At 34.5% G+C, this 19,400-nt stretch overlaps 1 protein-coding gene across 2 annotated transcripts in view; it reads left to right on the top strand.

Annotated features, from left to right (window-relative positions):
- The window catches only part of LOC119075463 (protein suppressor 2 of zeste), a 36,157-nt gene that overhangs the window by 7,733 nt on the left and 9,024 nt on the right, over positions 1-19,400 (top strand). Inside the window, exons 2-7 of one of the 2 annotated variants that reach the window (XM_037181912.1) lie at positions 6,228-6,399; positions 6,481-6,577; positions 9,145-9,405; positions 9,564-9,804; positions 11,057-14,410; positions 14,594-14,732. In XM_037181912.1, coding sequence (XP_037037807.1) covers positions 6,249-6,399; positions 6,481-6,577; positions 9,145-9,405; positions 9,564-9,804; positions 11,057-14,410; positions 14,594-14,728 — 4,239 coding nt within the window. In that variant the 5' untranslated portion in view covers positions 6,228-6,248 and the 3' untranslated portion in view covers positions 14,729-14,732. Of the gene's footprint in view, positions 1-6,227; positions 6,400-6,480; positions 6,578-9,144; positions 9,406-9,563; positions 9,805-11,056; positions 14,733-19,400 lie in introns of both variants that reach the window. The other variant, XM_037181920.1, reaches the window with a different exon arrangement.

The raw sequence follows: 19,400 nt of genomic DNA, 5'->3' as shown, positions 1-19,400 counted from the left end.
TATGGATTAATTATCAGTAAAAGAAATTATTTTCATTTTATTCTCATTTTTTTAAGTTTTTTAATGGTACAGTTAAGTGTGCTTACTCACAGTGAAACACGTATTGAATTCATTTTGTTCTAAATATCAAATTTGACACTACGACAAAAGAAATTCGATACTTACGTCGCTGTGTGAAGGCCGGGTAACTTTAACTTATGTTTGCAACAGCGTAGATGTCACATTGTAAATTCAATTTTCTCTTTGGAAAAATGCTCACAATGCACTTAACGTATCATCGTTCAATCTTGAACGTATAAGTTGTGGGACTTGTTGTCGTCACAATCGCAAATTTTTGTGCTTTGTGATTTAAAAATTAATTGATTTGTTAGGTAATGTAAATTTTCAAGCACGCTGCCTTTGAAAATATAAATCGTGTGAAGTGACAGAAGACCGACTTTCCGACAGCGTCAATTAGTGGCAGTTTTGTGAAATATCGCCTAAATCCACAATATATTTTACTGCGCAAGTAACGGCAAGCCGGAAATGCACGTTCAGATTCAACGCTAGTTGGTTTGATGAGCAGCAGACACTCACCAGAAAGATTTTAAACACTTCAAGCATGGATGATACTCTAAATAGAGTACTGAAACTGGACAGTGTATTATACAAACGTAGAACACTATAAAAATATTTCCATGTAAAATAGAGTACTTTCTGCAGCCGACCACTATGATCATGCATGCGTGAAGTGCGTTGCTAGCCATCGTAGTTTTAAAAACGTCTTTTTCTGTGTTTGCAAATAATACGACATAAGAGAAAAACGTTAATTAATCCTATGTTTCAATGTTTATCTTATATTGCCATAGTAGTTTGAATCATACAAGTTGATCGATTTCAAAATTTTATAAAAAAAACACTGACAAAAAAGATTCGAACTCACCTGTTGCAGGTAACTTTGTCTCCAGGTAATATACAATAGCTGCCACAACTGTAGCGCCCCATGCAAAAAATACAGCTGCGGCAGATAATGTAGATTAACTGTAGACAAAGTTACCTCCAACAGGTGAGTTTTTCGAAACTTTTTTGTCAGTGAAAACTGGATTTTAAATTTCAGTACTAATCTCGGGATTTTTTGATCAATACCGGGATTCGGGACTGGGATTTTCCGGTACTGGTACCGGGATTGGTACCGGGATTGCATTCCCTATATGGGATTCGAATGCTTAATGACTCGAAATAAGCTCTGACAAAACATTTATCTGATTCGACTCTGTTTCTTCAACACACAAACATTATTTACATAAAAATCATTGGCTTCATAAGGTACTAAATTAGTACTAGCATGTCGTGCACATATCACATTAGTTAGCCCAAACGAAGTGACGGCGACAATCGAAAGTGCCTAAAATCCGCCGTTCACAAAAACATTTCATGTAAGAAGCCGAAAACCCGAGAAAATTTCTGTAAACCCCCTTTTCGACCCCGACACATGAAGAATTTGTTACGGAGTGGCTTTATGGCTTTCGTAATTTCCTATACAAAGTGGGAATAGTCGTACAGGAAAAAGTATAACTCGACATGTTTACTCTTTTGGGAGTTGTTATGGTTTGTAAATGATTCCACACAAAGTTGTTCGTTTAACAAATAATGAAAGTCTAGATTTTTCATTTTAGGATTTCATACTTGTTGAACTAGCGAGCCTACCCAAAATTCAGAAAATAAAATCGAAATTCAACTAAATTCTTCAGTAATCAATTACAAACTACAACAACTCTTAAATTTAAAACAACTCATATTATGACATGTATAAACTAAACTAACTCTTAAATTAGAAGACACGTCGAATTTCACTTTTCTTTCCCTGTAATTAAATTTCGTTTAACCTTCCAGGTTTATGTGAGAATTACGAAATCCGTAAAAAATTATGTAAGCTTCTGCAAGGTTCTGAAAGAATAGACTAAGACTGTTGATCACGGAGGCTGTGGTAGTCAAATCTCTCTGTTCCAGGGTTATGAAGGTTTATATGGCAATTTTAATTTAACAAAATAAAAATATTTTCTTTACGGTTGTTTCTCACATTTTGCTGCTGCCCGCTTTCAGAACCTTGCCATAGTGGACGTCTGTACCCGTTCTCTCAGAACCTGATACAGGTTGAACGTGTGTAATTCGTCATAAAGGAGACACGTTTCTAACGTAGTTTTTCTAGTGTGTATCTGCAATGGCCTGAGTTGCTCTTTAAAAGTTTAAACCACATTTCTCTAGGATATTTTATCTGATGTGCTCGCTGATGTGAACTGTGAAATATTTCACGTAAATAAAATAATAATCATGCAAAGGAACTGGATAACCACTATGAACCGTAATATCTGGTGTATAATTATGTAACTTTACCAGGCCATCTAATCAACGTTTCACACGCAATTAAAAATATATCTTCTCAGGTTTGCTTTACTTTTCGCTTAAATTAATTCAAAAACAAATTTTATATGGTTACACTGTACAGGTGTTCAAGTGGCATCGTTTGACAATAGAGTTTTTTTATTGATCATACTTTTTTGTCGACTACGACGAAATGTTTACTTTAAAATTCTGCTGATATTTAGTGGATACATGAAAACAAACACGGTTCTGAATATATTTCTGGTTTCATTCAATTTACACTGTCTATAAATTCTATATTATTCTTGCGTCGCGTAGTGATACATTGTATAAAAAGAGTTTTGCTCATTTTTATCGCACTTACTCAATCTTAAGGCTCCTACCGATTGAAACATAAATTTTTCATTGAAATCATTGGTTGTCTAGACGATCAAGATTTATAAAATACAGATTTTTTTATTTAAAACTGTAGCTGCTGACTGTCATTGAATTAAAAATTAAGAATAAATAACTTAACTAAATGTGGTTGCAAGAATATATATGGATGGATATATCTATACACAAACGGAATATACTAGGTATATATGTATGATGATAATGACTGCTTTTAATGAGAAATAAAATAAACCGCATGATATATCTCTTGCGGTACATACATAAACATATATAGGTAGAGATAAATTTGCGTTGAATTCTCTACGACGATGTACACCAAACAGCGTTTATTTTGTGTTTGTACTATCATGTCGAGTCGTGCTATATGTGTTAGACTCAAAAACCGATCGGAGTTATAGTGCGAAAGAAACATTCTGGTTGTGTGTACAAAAAGCTTTCGTTTTATATTTGTGTAATGAATTAAGGGCCTTATATGAATATGAATAAATCAACTTGAGATGAACGATTCGTTGGTGGTCATCTACGGATAGCCTTTTATGTTCTTTACTTGAAAAGCGAGCAAATATTCTTTTACGCTATTAACCATATCGGTGAGGCCTTCGAATTATGTTAGTAAAGTCAGAAAGCTGACTTCAAAAATTTGAAAATTTCATTAACAAATTGTTAATAATTGTTTCATCATTGGACCAAACGGCTCGAAGACTAGGAAACGTCTCAACTTCATATCCAACTATTCTGGAGGCGCCGAATTTGGTAAATTAAAATTCATTTTCTTCCATAATAAATCTGAGTTTACTATCGGACTTCAATCTGAAATTGTAATGCAAATTACCCGAAACAATGGCAACAATCCGAAACACTTGCTTGCTACTAAATTCTCATTTAAAAAAAAAAAACATTCGCTCGCACTGCTCTTTCTGTTTAATTTACCGCCCGGTGCTTTTCTATCTTTTTTATATTACGATGCTCTGATGTTAGGAAAGTAGATTAATTTCCGATTTTTTCTGGAACTGAAAAATATAGTAATCGACGGCAATATTGAAGTTTCGCATTCGTTTCAGTTAGTCTTAACTACTGGTGTATCAATTAAAGATTAATGGAAAACCGAGGACTACAACATCCCAAAAGGACACTTCTCTACCAATCGAATTAAATTAAAATATTTCTCTCGTAAAATCCGTTTCGAACTTTATACCTAACATATTATGCACAATACTTAAGTATGGCTTACCAATGCAAATATAATGGATGCTCCGTACGGTTTGCATAATCTACATAAATAAACGTGCAGAAAAAAAAGAATCTAAATAAAATGTGTACGGCTGTTATAATATTGACGATTGAACTATCGGAAAATACGTATAATGCGATGCTACAATCATTCGCACAACCTACAATTTCAATTCATATTGAAGTCACGTACATCATAGGCCCGCACATATATAAAAAAAAATCGCAAAACCGAATACGTTTATGCTTAATAAGATTTCGGTTCAATTCTTTTCTGTCTGTGACTTTATTTTATAACCTTGTAGAAATCTACACACACAGTACAGCTCTACAGTACATTGCACACTGCACAACATGTATATATACAAATATGCACTTTGTATCTGGTCCAATTAAAATAACCGTGATGCATAGCGATTATGAATATTATTTAAAAATGAATTTTTTGAAATATTCAGTTTGATTAGAGCGACATTATTTGTCAATAATTTTGATTAAATTTATTTACGGTTCGTAGCTCAGCGATATTGAAGGTAGAAAAATAAATTTTCAGTCATTTCTTTAGGCGGTCACACAGATCACAGATCCACAAAATTATTAAACTAGGGATTTTCAAAGGTATAAACTCGAAGGTACAACTAAGTGTTATTGATAATCCTTCTTCTCATCAACGACAAATGTATCGCAATATGTAAATATCAATCTGTAACTTCTTTTGTTTTAAGTCATACGAAATCTAGTACTTCTTCAGTTCTAGGTTCTGTTTTATAAAAAAACCCTATCCATGGTTGACTTTGTTGTCAATAACAGATGATTAACCGTCTAGAATGGTTGTTTCAGTCTATATCTCTTCCTAATCATTTGTTTTAGACAACCGCAGCAAAAAGATGCGATGAGCTAGTATCATGTGGTCTAAAGCTTTAATGATGCGTTGAACTAATTGGTTATTATGAAAATACTCTATGCATTAAGTTTGTATCAGTGTTGCTTCTATTCCGATCATAGCAATGACTTAGATTCAAAAATGGGGTGAAGAAAGTAGATTGAAACGACATGCTTCATGGTTTTACTTCGAGTTGAGGGACCATATTTATGTTGCATTGAGTTTATCTATTAAAGTTGTCGATTCGTGGGACTCTATTCAATTTAATGTGGTGCAAAGACTTCGACAGTGGTTTCCTTTATTTACTTTTGACAAAGTTCCCTCTCCTTGTAACTCATATAGTTCCCATGACTTGGTATTTTGCTTATTTGATATACAAACATAGTGTTGATAACACGTTGTTTTATCGGCTCATCGGAGTTGAATTCAACAATCAACTATGTTTTAGCAATGCATTGTCTACTTTCTTTAGCGTATTTCTAGCTAAGGCTGCCGTTATAGTTTTCTCGAAATGGATTCACATTCGAACAAAAGAGAAAATTCAGAGAATTGTAGAAGTCCATTTCGGAAAGCTTTTTAGAGTTACCCTGTGAGACATTAGCTGGAAAATGTGTTAAATCCGGGTATTTTACAAAGTCGAAAGTGTTATTTTCAAAGTGAGTAGACCTTACAATCCCCACTGTTTTTCTGCGAACTCTAACTGCTCGAACCAGGATGTTGCAGCTCTCTTTCGAGACACTAATTATTGCTTAGACTGTACAATGCACATACTTCAGGTAACTCATTATTGCTCAACAACTTATCACTCAGCTGTATGATGTCTCAGAACCAAAGTTAGAGTAGTGGAAGCTAGAATAAGGTGTCCTATTAAATGAGGCATTCATAAATTTTCGAAACGAGAAATGGCAGAGACAATACTTGGCATGGAGTTATGCAAAGTTTTCCAACAATCTTAATATAAAGAATCGGAAGACTTATTTTTGGCCAATTTATTCTTGAAATCAGCTGTTCACTGTGAAGCCATGATAATACATTTTTGTCGATTTGAAAAATTTCTTGACTTGACCAAAAATAATTCATAAGTCTTACGATTCCTTCATATTTTGGTATCTAATAGTTCCAGCAAAGATACGCATGGATATCTGAAATAGCAGCCTATCAATGCTAGTAGAACATTTTGGATTTTGAAGTTTTGTGAGAAAACAAACTTTATGGGAGAACACTTGCAATATTTCTGACCCATGATATGAAGTACACATAAGTTTGGGATTCTTTAATAAATTAATGTGAAATAATGTTAAGCAACTTACTTAACTTTCTAACTTATCCATAACGCAAATGAACTTTATATTTTCAGGTAAACAAGTACTGACAGGCTATGTCTGAATTTGCCATTCCTACCGGCAAAGCTCCAAGGTCATCATCAAGCCGCCGTCTAAAAGTATCAAGTTTAAACGATGTGCTCACTTGTCCGCTTTGCCACGGATATCTCATCGAACCGACAACGATAAACAACTGTTTTCATTCGTGTACGTAGAATTTTACTGAACTACTTTAATGGCACAATGTCAGCATAAATTAACTGACTTCATTTAAACTCTTTTTTTCAGTTTGCCGATCATGCATCATCAAGCATCTCGAGAAATATCCATATTCGAACTGTCCATCTTGTAGGTCTAATAAACCAGTCAATTTGTCCCATTTAAGGTAAGCACAAAATATGTGTTTCGAATCTGAATTATTAAGTTTTATTGAATTTTAATTCAAAACCAATTAATTTATACAAATTTCCATAATTCAAATATAAAAACAAATCGCCAATCAATTCTTTCCCTTTTTCTCTTCTTTTTCGTTTTCTTCTCCATAAAAAGTCATATTTTATGTGTTTCTTCTTATATACCATCTTCGAATTTTTAATATTTCGTATTATAGCTCGTTTACCTTCGTTTTATGTACATATACGTTTATCTGATGAAAAAGAAATAAAGACGAAAAAAGAACAACGAGAAAAAAAAATCGAGACATACAGCTAAAAGTTATACGTTTCATTAATCTTCAAAAAAAAAGAGAATGGATTATCAGGGACATGGTTCGATTTTGTTAAAAAGGTTGAAATTGAAATAAAAAATTATGAAAAATTGGTGAATTAACAAATTAATTGTGTGGTGTGGATTAGGTGTTGATTTATTTCTAACATTTTCAAATCGTTGAAGATTTGTTTGTTATGAACAATGTGAAACAAATGGGATTTCGTCATGAGAGTTAGGAGAATTTCGTAATGAAGTAGTTAGTAGTGGAGTGGACAGCAAGAAAATATATTGCAACAGTTTCAAATGTATTTTAGTAAGTGCAATAAATGAATCCTTTCTTGCGCCGGAGGATCATAATTTGGCGTTTTTCGTCACGGCAACTAAGAACAAGAAAGTTCAAAGCGAAATATTTGCTGCTGAAATAGTTACTTATTCCACCAAGTGATAAATGCTTTTGTGGGCAGTAGATGCGACAATACGCATCGTGGGTCTAAAAAGCATTTACAACCGAGTTGTATACAACTTTTTCTCAACTTTTTCCCAACAAAAGTTCTTCTTTTTGTCACTGAGTTGAGAAAAGGTAACTTTATGTACCTTAGCATCATAACGTTCGAAAACTGCGAACTTTAGATACCTCTGTTGCATAAATTGTTCGTACGAATCTCGGTGCACAGTTGTACTTTACTAGGCACTAGATGTTTAATTGTCACACAAGACCACAGGCCAAGTGTTACAATACACATCGTTTGCCTAGTAAAGAATTTTACACTCGGTCGTATAAATTGCCATTTTGGCCGGTGAAAGTGGCTGAGAATGAAATTTTAAAATTACTCTTTCGGCTGCTACCGCGTGCAGTGCAATATGATAGTTGCCGAGACGTTTGTAACATTTTCAAATTCTTTTAGAAGTAGTCGTAATCTTGTGAAGCTGAATACAGAATATGTTTTTTTTTTATAACTGCAACCGACCACAAATGCAGAAAAAGGACATGTCGCATTAGCGAATTATAAGAAAAATGATGTTACATGTCCGCTTTCTGTATTTAATCATTCAAATATAATAGCCTTCGAATAAAAATGGTATTGTTATATTATCACTAGCTTCGATAAAAGTGACCAGTTTATAGCAATTTCAATAAGCGCCCATTTTACTATATTTGTGGTCTGTATGATTATATTCCTCTTAAATCCTTCGATAAAAGAAAGTGCCTTATAACGGCAAAATCTATTACTTCTATTGTTTTCAATAACGGCTTGTGTTTGATACCAAATCTTGTACCTCTTCTCTTCAGATTTACTATATGTCTTGCTTATAAGTGAACAACAGATGTCAATAAAAAATGACTAGCTGCTTCTCGTAGTCTGATTGGTCCTGTGCAGTTTTAAATTTGAGAAGCGTTTCTCCGATTCCGATTGACTAAACGATTACAAACCTTAATGAAGCATCAATGTCGTCAAGTATACAACATTCCAACTTTTTGTTTGACACAGAGTTACTAACTACAAATACAGTGCTAGGAATTTCTTCCGTTGATTTATTGCACTCATTACTGCTCCATAGAATTGGTAGTGTCATCACATAATGACATAAATATTAACAGCATCTCCAATGGTAAAATAATGATTTACTGGTATTCATTAAAATAATTATGTGTCTAAGCACATCATAATTACATACGATTGCATTATTGCAAACATGCAACTTGAAACTTCAAGCAAAGGTGACAGACTACGAGTTGTATAATAAAAATCGTAAATTGTAAATGGTTCTGTTTGAAAAAATGAAACATTTGCTGATTACTGAGGAATTAAAAGCGATGTGAAAGAAACGAATGGAGTCAGAAATTTTTCATCAAACACAAGGTGCTACTTTGAACAGAAGAAGTACTTGAGATTGAGTGATTATTCAGAGAAACGTTTGCAGTTTCTATGTATGACACAAGAGCTGAGAATCGTACTCGATAGTTTGCCCATTGTAAGTTTAAGTTGACGATCAAAAAGGATTTACTTTAATTGGAAAACAATTCAGTCTGGAGCTACTGTAGTTAATTCAGATGATAAATAATGATACACCCGTCGAATGTTAAAACTGATCAATCATGACGCCTTACATTTACTCTTTATTTTATGTTACCAATACCCGCCTCATACCTGTTCCCCAGTTCCATCCATCTTTTCATTAAATAACATATCAACGTCAACATATCTCCTTTTGTTAAAAAAATAATCTCCAAACATTTTATAGATCGGACACCCAACTAAAATCAATCGTCTACAAATTAGTACCCGGTCTGTATCAGGCCGAACGTAAAAGGTTACAACAACATCAACAGAAAGCTGCAAGTCATCTAAATTCTCAATTAATAAATTCAAAATTTCACACACCACAACAACAGCCATTAGATTCGACCGCAGAGAATAACAGTAGACGAACTGATGATACAACTTATAGCGGCGATGTGAAAATTGATGATGTCGATTTTTTCTCGGCTGATGAACCGATAAGGTTAGTAAGTTAGGAATATTTTATTTCTTTCGAATGAGCATTTGACATTTTTATTAATTAGACCCGTTCGGTCCTGTTACGTTACCAAATCAAAAATTTAGGGAAATTCCAACACAAACTTTGCCCAATAATTCATACATTTTATTGATTTTTCTCAGTCTGTCACTTCAATACCATCCGGAATCGTTGAAAGGCCAAGCTATACAGTCATCGCCTCCAATAAGATACCTTCAATGCCCAGCAGCTGTTACCATTCGTCACCTTCAGCGGTTCTTATCTTCAAAGTATAATTTAAACATTGACAAACCCAATGTCGATATACAAATTATTTATGAGGATGAAGTGTTGCCCATGGGATTTAATTTGATGGATGTGGCGTACTGCTACCAATGGAAGAGGGTGAGTTTGTATTTTGTGTTTGCATGAACATTTTTGAATTTAAAAATGAAAACGGGATTTATTAAAGAGTTAGGACGTAATAGACCCTAAAATATTTTTTATTGTGACATTAAACGGAGGGGTACTTTGTAATTGTATTACAGTTTCCTTCGTCTAATTTTATAGTTCGACAGATTTTACTTGTTCAGTCGATTAGACGCGTTCAATAAAATAAATGAGACATGCTGGGTTTAATAGATCTATATTTCCATGAGGGTCAAGGACACAACGCAACATATTTATTTTTCACTCTAATGCAAGTTTTATTAACATGTATGAGGAAATACAGGACTGACTGGCTTCAACGAGTAAATTAATTTTTATTTTAATGAAACCGTAATCAATATTTCATTTCCAGAAACTTAAAACAAAATATCGACCAATAACCAAGCCTACACATTTCGCTTCATTTTATTTAATCATTCATTGATGATTCGGTTGTGTATAACATAGTGTGGCTACCCCTCTATTTAATCAAATGATTGGCAAAGGAAAACCAATATGAATTAATCTCCATGTTTTCAACGGATACTGTTTCGTGTGGTTTTTACCTTTAATGTATTTTTGGTCAGCACATGAGCTACAAAAAATGAACAATTGAAGAGTGGATTTGTTGATACTTTGTCATCCTATTCAATACAAGATCCGTCCTCATGGTATAATGGTTAAGTGAGACCTTTAAATTACAAGTTTACATCGTCAAATAAAGATCTGGTACTTCTTTTGTTTAAAGGATCATTTAGCGTTAGATATCAAATCTTGTACTTCTTTACTTTTACTGAAGCCTCCTTCATTTTGTTGATAACGGATGACACTACCCTTTTCCCCTGAAGCAGAGCCTAGATTCGCGAAAATATTTTCAGAAATTTCTCAAATTTTCTCGATTTTCACGAATTTTTGCTAATTTTCGTGAATTTTCCGAAGAAGAAAATTCACGAAGACATTTTCTTGAATGTAGTCTCTGCCCAGGAGGATATGAGATAATCCAACATTAAAATTTTACTTTAACTGCAACTACGCTAATTTCACAGTAGTATAAAAGGTTTCATACGTTAACAGGCCGGTATAAGCACATATAGAATCCCTTAGCTTTATGATAAGTAGATCCCCCTACGGATTCCAATAATTTAATATTTTTTCTGTTTTTTTTAATACAAGCAACTTCTAGTGTACAAAATCTAAAACCAAAAATCTTTTAATCCCATGCATACAGCTCCAGCCAATGAAATTCTTCTATCAAATATTGATAACCCCGTCAATACCGGCTAATCCATCCGGTACCATTCAATTAACAACACCCAGTTCAACCGAACAATCTTCGAAACAGTTGGAATCGACAACGACTTCAAGTCAACTATCTAAATCAAACATAAACGCAGTCTCAGAGCCGAAGAAAGAAACTCCAACACAACCGAAATCTGATTCGAAACAAGTTCGCCTTACGACTTCATCCAGTGCATCAGCAATAAACAGTGTGACGGATCGTAAAGGTTCTTCCCAAATTGAAAACAGTAAAAATAAAGTGGATGTGTCCTCACCGAAAGATCAAAAAGTGTCTAAAACGTCGTCGTGGAACTTCAAAAGTTTACGTAGCAACGACATAAAGTGTAATGACTTTGTTGAGGCAAAAAACGATAATTTGAAATCTAATAGAAGTGGAACGGTTACGGCTAGTGATTTATTAAAGCAACAGAAATCCAAACCAAACAATATCAAAGATAATACAACAAAAATAATCCCAGAGACTGTAACGTCGTCGAATTCAAACAATCATTGTAATAATGATGATGTGTTCTCAAGTATGAAAAAGCAACAACAACAACAAAAGCATCAAGACGACGCACGAAAAAATGAACATTTTAAAATTAACATAAATAAGAAGATAAAAGAAGGCATTGGTAAACAATATGCACAAAAGAATGATATTAACAGTCCAAATATTGTGGTTAGCATTCCACAGAGTCGTCGTGTATCACTAAGTGACGATGATTTTGAGAATTTATCTTTGGCCACCCTCAAGACGGCTAACAAGAAAATGAAATCGACTAATTTGAAGCAAAGTGTTAGTGTTGATGAATCGATGTTGAACCGTCGACACGACGATCATAAGCCGGATATTCCAAAGCTGAAAATTGAACTATCTAGTTTGAAGGCGAAGATATCGTTAAGTAAATCAAAGTCAGTGTGTGCAGAAGTTAGTCGATCGACTGAACTGAAACGTGACACCATCTATCCAACTCAAGTTGATTTGACAGAGTACGCTAAAAATATTGGCTTAAAACCAATTTCCCGCGACGAGGTGGAGAAGAAGTCAGACAGTTCATATGAAAGTGGAAGCTCGCATAAAAAACGGAAGAAAAGTGGGAAACACTCTAAAGAACCAGGAAGTAAGAGACGTAAATTTCATGCCGAAATTTCGTCTCAAGAAGAAGGTAAACTTAAAGTGAAAATAACCGGTAACAAGTTCAGCAAACATGAACGAAAAAATAGTAGTAATAGCAGTAGCGACGATAACAACACATCGGCAAGACATTTAACCGATGCCTCTGAAGAAAAGATAAATAGCGAGAAGGAGAAATTGTCGGAGCTACGAAAAGTTAGGCACAAGCCAACCCTTAAATTAGTGAACAGTCATGGAACGATAACGACAACATTCAGCAGTATAGATCAACCGGCCGATGAGACCAAAAATCAAACAGTTCATCCTACAACGCCCGCAGTTACTGTGCCAATGTCAACATCCTTTACGTTCGCCAAGCCGAAAGTTGCACTAACTGACGTTCGACCGAAACCAGCCGCAGTCAAAACATATCTGTCGGGACAGAAATTTCCTTCTAAAACCATTCCACCACCCATCCGGCCGTTAGCAAATCCACGAGTATTTAGTCCACCACATGTTCCTAACTATCCAAATTTTGTTATGCCTCAACCAAAGAACATAAGTAGTCCATCTGGTCCATTTCCTATAAATAGGCCAACCAATGCTCCACTCAAACGATCATATAGCACCGATAGCACACAATTGCCTAAACAATTAAAATTGGAACCAATTTCTCGAAAAATGAGCATTCCCGACCTGATTCAGGCAACACCTATCCGAATTTCACCGAAACCTGTTGAGACAACTGTTACAAAACCGTTGGAACCGTACTACAACTCAGCAATGAGTTCCACATACACTCACGAAATTACAACCAAAAAGCCTACTCCAATTCTACTACCTCCATCATCAATCAGTGTAACTAAAATGTCCGATACGCCAAAACCAATCGAAACAAATAATCTCAACAATCGACCGGCTTTGGAAATCGTAAGAATATCACCGACAGCACCCACAGCTGATCAACAACATCATCAGCAGATGAACGAGCAAAAAAATCAATTGAAATCAATTTCCCCGAAGGCAACCAGACCGCCACCATCCACCATACCTTTGGTGAAAATTCGCAATGCAAATAATTTGTCACTGAACAACATCGCCATGCAACGTAAAATTGCCGCGAATTCTGGAATTGTGACTTCTTTGAAGTCAAAGCCAAATGTCCCAGAGAAAAAAGATGACGGTGCCAATAGATCAACGAACCTGACTGACATCGTTAAACCATTGGATTTATCGGGACGAACTGATGTTGCTTCAGTACCAGAACGAAAGGTGCCACCATTATCACCATCATCTGGCATTCCGAAGCAACCGCAAAGATCAGCAAATGATTCTCAAAAATTGATTGAAAGTGTAACCAGCACACAAGATAATATGAATGGTAAGAAGCCGATAGCTAGCGAAAAAAGTGACGTGAAAACAGAAGTGTCCATTAATACACCTCAGAGCACTCACATAAACAGTGCCGACAAAAAGGACAACAAAGTTCAATCCAAATTAAATTCATCAACGGAAAGCAAGCCTAATTCCACTATGAACACCGCTCAACTTATTAGCACATTACGTCAGATGTCATCGATGCCAAAACTAAATGAAATTAATAAAATGCGAACACAAACAGTACGCCAACAGAATGCATCCGTACGCAATATACCAAACCCATCAGCACTAGCATTTCGCAATCAAGTAATGACGCAGAAAACTGTGGAAAAACAACCAACGTCATCAGCATCAACCCCAGCGGCATCAATCAACAATCCAACGTTAACCATGAATTCTACCTCCACTACAACTACATCCTCATCGACATCGTATGCACAAAATAATACACTCGTAACGTCGTCGACTTGCGCCCCAAACCAAGTCAAGCCAAATACTACGCTACAAACTAGTTCGAATGCAACAAGTACCTTATCAAATAATGCTGTTGTGAGCGTGAAACCAGCTACCCCATCATCAACTGCTATATCGACAGCATCAACAGCAACAACAAAAAATTCAACCCCAAATACTCAGTCGAAACAAATAACAATATCCAAACAACCAAATCTTTCATCGTCAACTAATAATGATGTGAATAATGCCAAGTTGATAGCAGCGAAAAAGAATTTGCAAATTGAAAAAGTTGTTGCTACACTTCGGGCAGCCGCTAGTGAAAATAGTTCGACGAACAGTAAAATTTCAACGGTAGCGTGAACTTAAATTAAATTTTTTTTTTCGTAATATTTGCAAACAACATTCGACAGTAAACAAAAGCTATTTTAAATTACGCGATTGCGAGTTGTTACGTAACCATGATAGAGTTTATTTGACATTGTGCTGGCATTTGGAAATTGTTATATGTTTTGGAATGAACGTATTTTATTATAGGTAGGCAATACACAGACGAGTGAGAGGTATGCATATATGTGCGACGAGGAAATTCAATTTATTTATTTTTTTTGTACTCGGTTGTTTGGCTCACTGTTGCATCAACATATTTTATCAGTTAGATGCGATGTATAAGCGGGTAAGTTTCATTTTTCAATATTTTTTTTATGGAAAATTCTGAAAATTTGTGGTATTGATTTTTTTACGAATGTTGAGTATGGTTGATAGTTTATTTTCGTTGAGTTCAATCATTTCCGTGCATCGATAATTTTATCTATCTTTTTATCAAGCGTACAGAAAAATTGTGCGATGTTGTTGTCTATTGTGCATATTCCAAACTCACAGTCAAAATGTCTTAATTTGTACGTATAGATTTTTGGCCTGCGGATCTTATGTATATTGTACTGTACATAATCCTACGGTCAAGTCAAAAACCACTTTGATCCGAGATTCAGGTTAGACATTGGAATTCTAGAAAAAGTCAGATCAAAATCAGTTTCCTTTTACAAATGTTGGTACAAGAACAAATAGCTCAACACCCATGACGACGATAACATCAAAAACTTTGTTACAAATTTTGATCTTCATTAAAGCGAAGCATATACAGAACAGTCCAAAAATACCACACCTCATCATCTACCATGGCGCCGTGACAAAACCTTTGGTTAACCGAACCAACCTCATAGACCATCAAGAGTTTGTTATTCGTTTGCTCTTGCACAACATTTTATACTTGTACTTTGATGAGTTTATTTCAAAACTTGATCCGAAAATATCAGAATGTTCACTGAAGGCTTTTGGACTAAGTGATCATGCAAAAATAGCGCAAACTTGGTCGTTAGGAGTTTTTCTAAGACTTTGAAATTGAGACTATGTTCGAAAAACTATAACTAATTTTCCCAACTCAGTGACAACTTTACGTTGCCATTATTAAGAAAAGCGTTGTGTGCATTAAATCATAAAATCTGAGGCCTCGTGTGACAATAACACATCTGTTGTCCTTGTGACAGGACCTATTTTTATGAAATTAATTCCTAAACATTTCATAAAAATTTCCTTAAAATTCCTAAATTTCTGAATTTACAGTTCAAGGAAATTTTAGGAATTTTTAAAGTTTTTTTATGAAATTTAGGAATTAAATTCCTAAAAATGGACACTGCCTGGTCATGGTGGTAACTTTTTGTGTAACGAATATAAACTATCATTCTTTATGCTGTGTTATCTCTAAAATATCATCAATCTTTAATAGAATTCCAGTTGAAATGACGCCTGTAATTATTAGAGTAGAGTAAGGAATTGTTCTCGCATTATTCGTTTGTCAAGCGAGTCGTCACCGGTCAGCAGTTGGTTTTGATTTTACAAGTTGGCACACATAAGTTACCCCCTGAAAACCAGTGCTTCCACGCACATAATAAACGCATACTAAGCGAGCTAACCTTAATCTATTGGATTCCCTTCAAAGAATCTGGCCTGTTTTGCAATTTAATTTAGTCAATAGAATTCGGTCTGCACAAAAAAAATCGATAAAACGTTTGAATATACACTGGCTTCGAATTGACTTCATACTCATTCACGGAAAGTTCCAATATTCTGTTCTTGAAGGCAGAATTTTTTTAATATTTTTGTAGATTTGTTTAAAAATATTTCTAAAAGATCCGCCAGATTAGCATCTCCCATTGAGCATGCAAAATTAGTACTACAAAAGTTTGAGTTAACATTCCCAACCACATTGTCCGCTTATCTTATTTTGGAGAATAAATGATGTCAGTATTTTCCGTTAAACATTCGTGTATTGTGTAGCTTTGGAATTTTATTCAAAATGCAACTTTCATTGCAATGCATATTAGTCTACAATATATGCAAACAATGAAAATTAATAAATTGTTCAGAACATAAATTTGCAACATAGCTATATGAAGTAAATACAAGAGTACATCCAAAAATATCCTTCAGCCGAACCAGTTCAACAACAAAACTCAAGAGGGAGTACAAAGTTGTGCATAATTACATATTTTGATCTTTTTTTTTCATTCAAGTAGAAAATGTTGAATATGAAATGAATGCACAATAGCGAGGTCGGATATTAAAAGTGGAAGTGGTGTGAGACTGATATGTTGTCATAAGGTTTTGCGCATGCCATCTGAGCGGCTAATACTCTTTATCTCTCTGAATTTTATTGCATGCACACATTCGGAGTTATTTCTCATATAAAACACGAAATACCAAGGGGCAAAAAGATTTTCAAGGAGAGATACAGAGTTTTGGAGTGCTGTTTTATGCCGCATAAAGTTTGAGGAGTTTTTGGATTTCCTTTCGGTACAAATAATAAATTGATTCCATAACTGAGGAGGGTTGTATGAGATTTTCTTTTTATTTTATTTTTAAAGGTTAGGGCTAAAGGGAAAGGACTTTTTATGGAAAAGTTTAAGAATTTACATGATGACAATATTGATATTACATTTTTGGCATAAATTCACATTTCGCGTGTTTCGTACTATTTCCGTAAACTCCGAGATAACAACAATTCGTAAATTACGTACAAATTCCCGACATCGGCATGACATCATAAATTATATAATTCTCACACAAAAATTCAATCCACAGCAAAGTACTTGAAAAACAAAAAGGCCGTTAATACTTATTTATATCCTCCAAACACATTGCTTAAATAAACAGTTTTATGTATTAGGCCAAATGAATTAGGTATATGTCGGCATCGTGTATTTGCCAGCGGGATGTTACTATATAAAAGATAGGATGCAGCGATAACGAAATTTAATATTAAAAAAAGTGAATAAACAGACGAAGCTTAAATTAATTTTTTGGTTTGGGTATAAAACGAGGTTTTTTCTTATAATCCCTGAATGAAATATTGCTGCATTCAATGTTGTTTCAACATTTCGATGACATCAAATCGAATTTTGTCTTTTAATTAGATAAAATATGGACGAACGGCTGTGTGTTGTTTGAGCACGGTACGAAAATTGTGTGAAAAGAATAACAAAAACAGAAAATTCATCTCAATTTTGTGGATTATTTCACTTCACAACTTTGCTTATACAAAAATAAAACTTGCAAATTGTTTATTACAAAGTTTTTAAACTGAACTGAGTTGTACCATATGCTTCAATTAAAAAGCGAAACGCTGCAGAATATTGCTGGCTATATATGCGATCGAGTAAATATCACAATATTTATGACATGTATCTGTTCACGGTAGAACAAATCTAATGGAATGTAATCAAAGAGAACAGGACGGGAAATTAAATTTCCATTATTAAGTAGTGGTAGTTGCTTTGTGGATATGAAGGGGTATGAATGTATGTGCACATTATTTTTTTCGCTTGGAAGTACGAACCCCGGCAATTCAACCCACGAAAATTATAGTTATCAGGATTTACGAATTTCAAGGAATCGTAAATCCAGGGGAATTACAGGTGATTACGATTCTCAGCGAGTCAGAATTGGTTTTATAACTTCATACGAAAAATTATAAAAGCGAACACACAACTCATTTTCTGTATTGTAATGTCCCGTGCCCCCACGGCACTATTTCCTTTATGAAAAACCTATATTACAACAACTTGTTAGTCATGAGTCTACAAGGCTATGTAAGGGGACATCCATAAATAACGTCCACAATTCAGTGTAGTCAGAGAGAGAGAAATACGCATCTTCAGAAGTTAAATTTATGTTCTACCCTCTATTTCGGAAGTGTATTTATTAGTGTCTGTCAAACATTTGACACCTCAGAAATCTAGATATTAAACATTTAAGACCCGTGTGGCAACACTGAATTGTGGACGTTTTGTATGGATGCCCTTTTATACTTTGAAGACACACAAATAACGATTATTTGATATATTAAACTCGTGAAGTAATTTACGTTACCGTTATTTTCGTATAACTTGCACTTCGATGTATTGTTGTGCTAAAGTGACGCCTAAAGTATACATTTGTTGGTAAGCTAAAAATGCCTCCAAACCACCGATAACACTAGTTGACACGGGTACTGTTGTCGTAAGAGTAGTATTTTTATGCGATAGATTTTCATGTGAGGATTTCAAATCTGCAACTCAATTTTACTTTCCACCCCGCATTGATTTTACATCACCCCTAACAGATCCCATACATTTTAGGTAACACCCCGAGTATCAATGTGAGCAGAAGTATCATCTCGCACTTCGGATTTGAGTTCGAGTGTCAGTGGAAGTATTAGCTGGAGTGTATGCTCATAAGTAAGTAAGTTACAACAGAAAATATAATTCTGCGAGTAGAGTTGATACAAACGATTTTTGTGTATATTCTTTTGTTACTATCATCATGCGATTTCTCATCTTTTTGAAATTCGTTTCGGACTGGTTTACCATTGTCACAATGCAGTGTAGGTATCATACGATTTTTTGGTGTATAAATTCATTACCTTTTAGCGTTCGTTGTCTCGTATATTATGGCTTTGTTTCAAATAGATAACAGGCCTTTAGTTGTTCGTCATGATCAATATAACCAGAAAAAAATCATTTTTGTTCTTTTATCAAACAAATTTATAACATTTCATGTGTCGAACGATACATTCGGATTTTTTAATACAAAAATTTGAACGAAGAAGTAGGATTTTTATCGCAAATATTTTAAAAGTGAAATGAAAAATTTGAATTTTTCTCAAAAAATTTAGATGGATTAACGGACAAAATTACGAAAATGGGACATTAAGCCATATGCTTAGTGCCTTTGTTTTTGGCAAAATTAGATTTCCGGTTGAATTCGTAGTCTTTGTTTTCTCTCATTAAAAACCAGCAATGATCAC

This window comes from Bradysia coprophila, chromosome III (genome assembly GCF_014529535.1).
Source record: "Bradysia coprophila strain Holo2 chromosome III, BU_Bcop_v1, whole genome shotgun sequence".
Classification (NCBI taxonomy): domain Eukaryota; kingdom Metazoa; phylum Arthropoda; class Insecta; order Diptera; family Sciaridae; genus Bradysia; species Bradysia coprophila.
The sequence above is the reverse complement of the archived record's forward strand: the minus strand, read 5'-3'. Positions and strand labels throughout refer to the sequence as shown.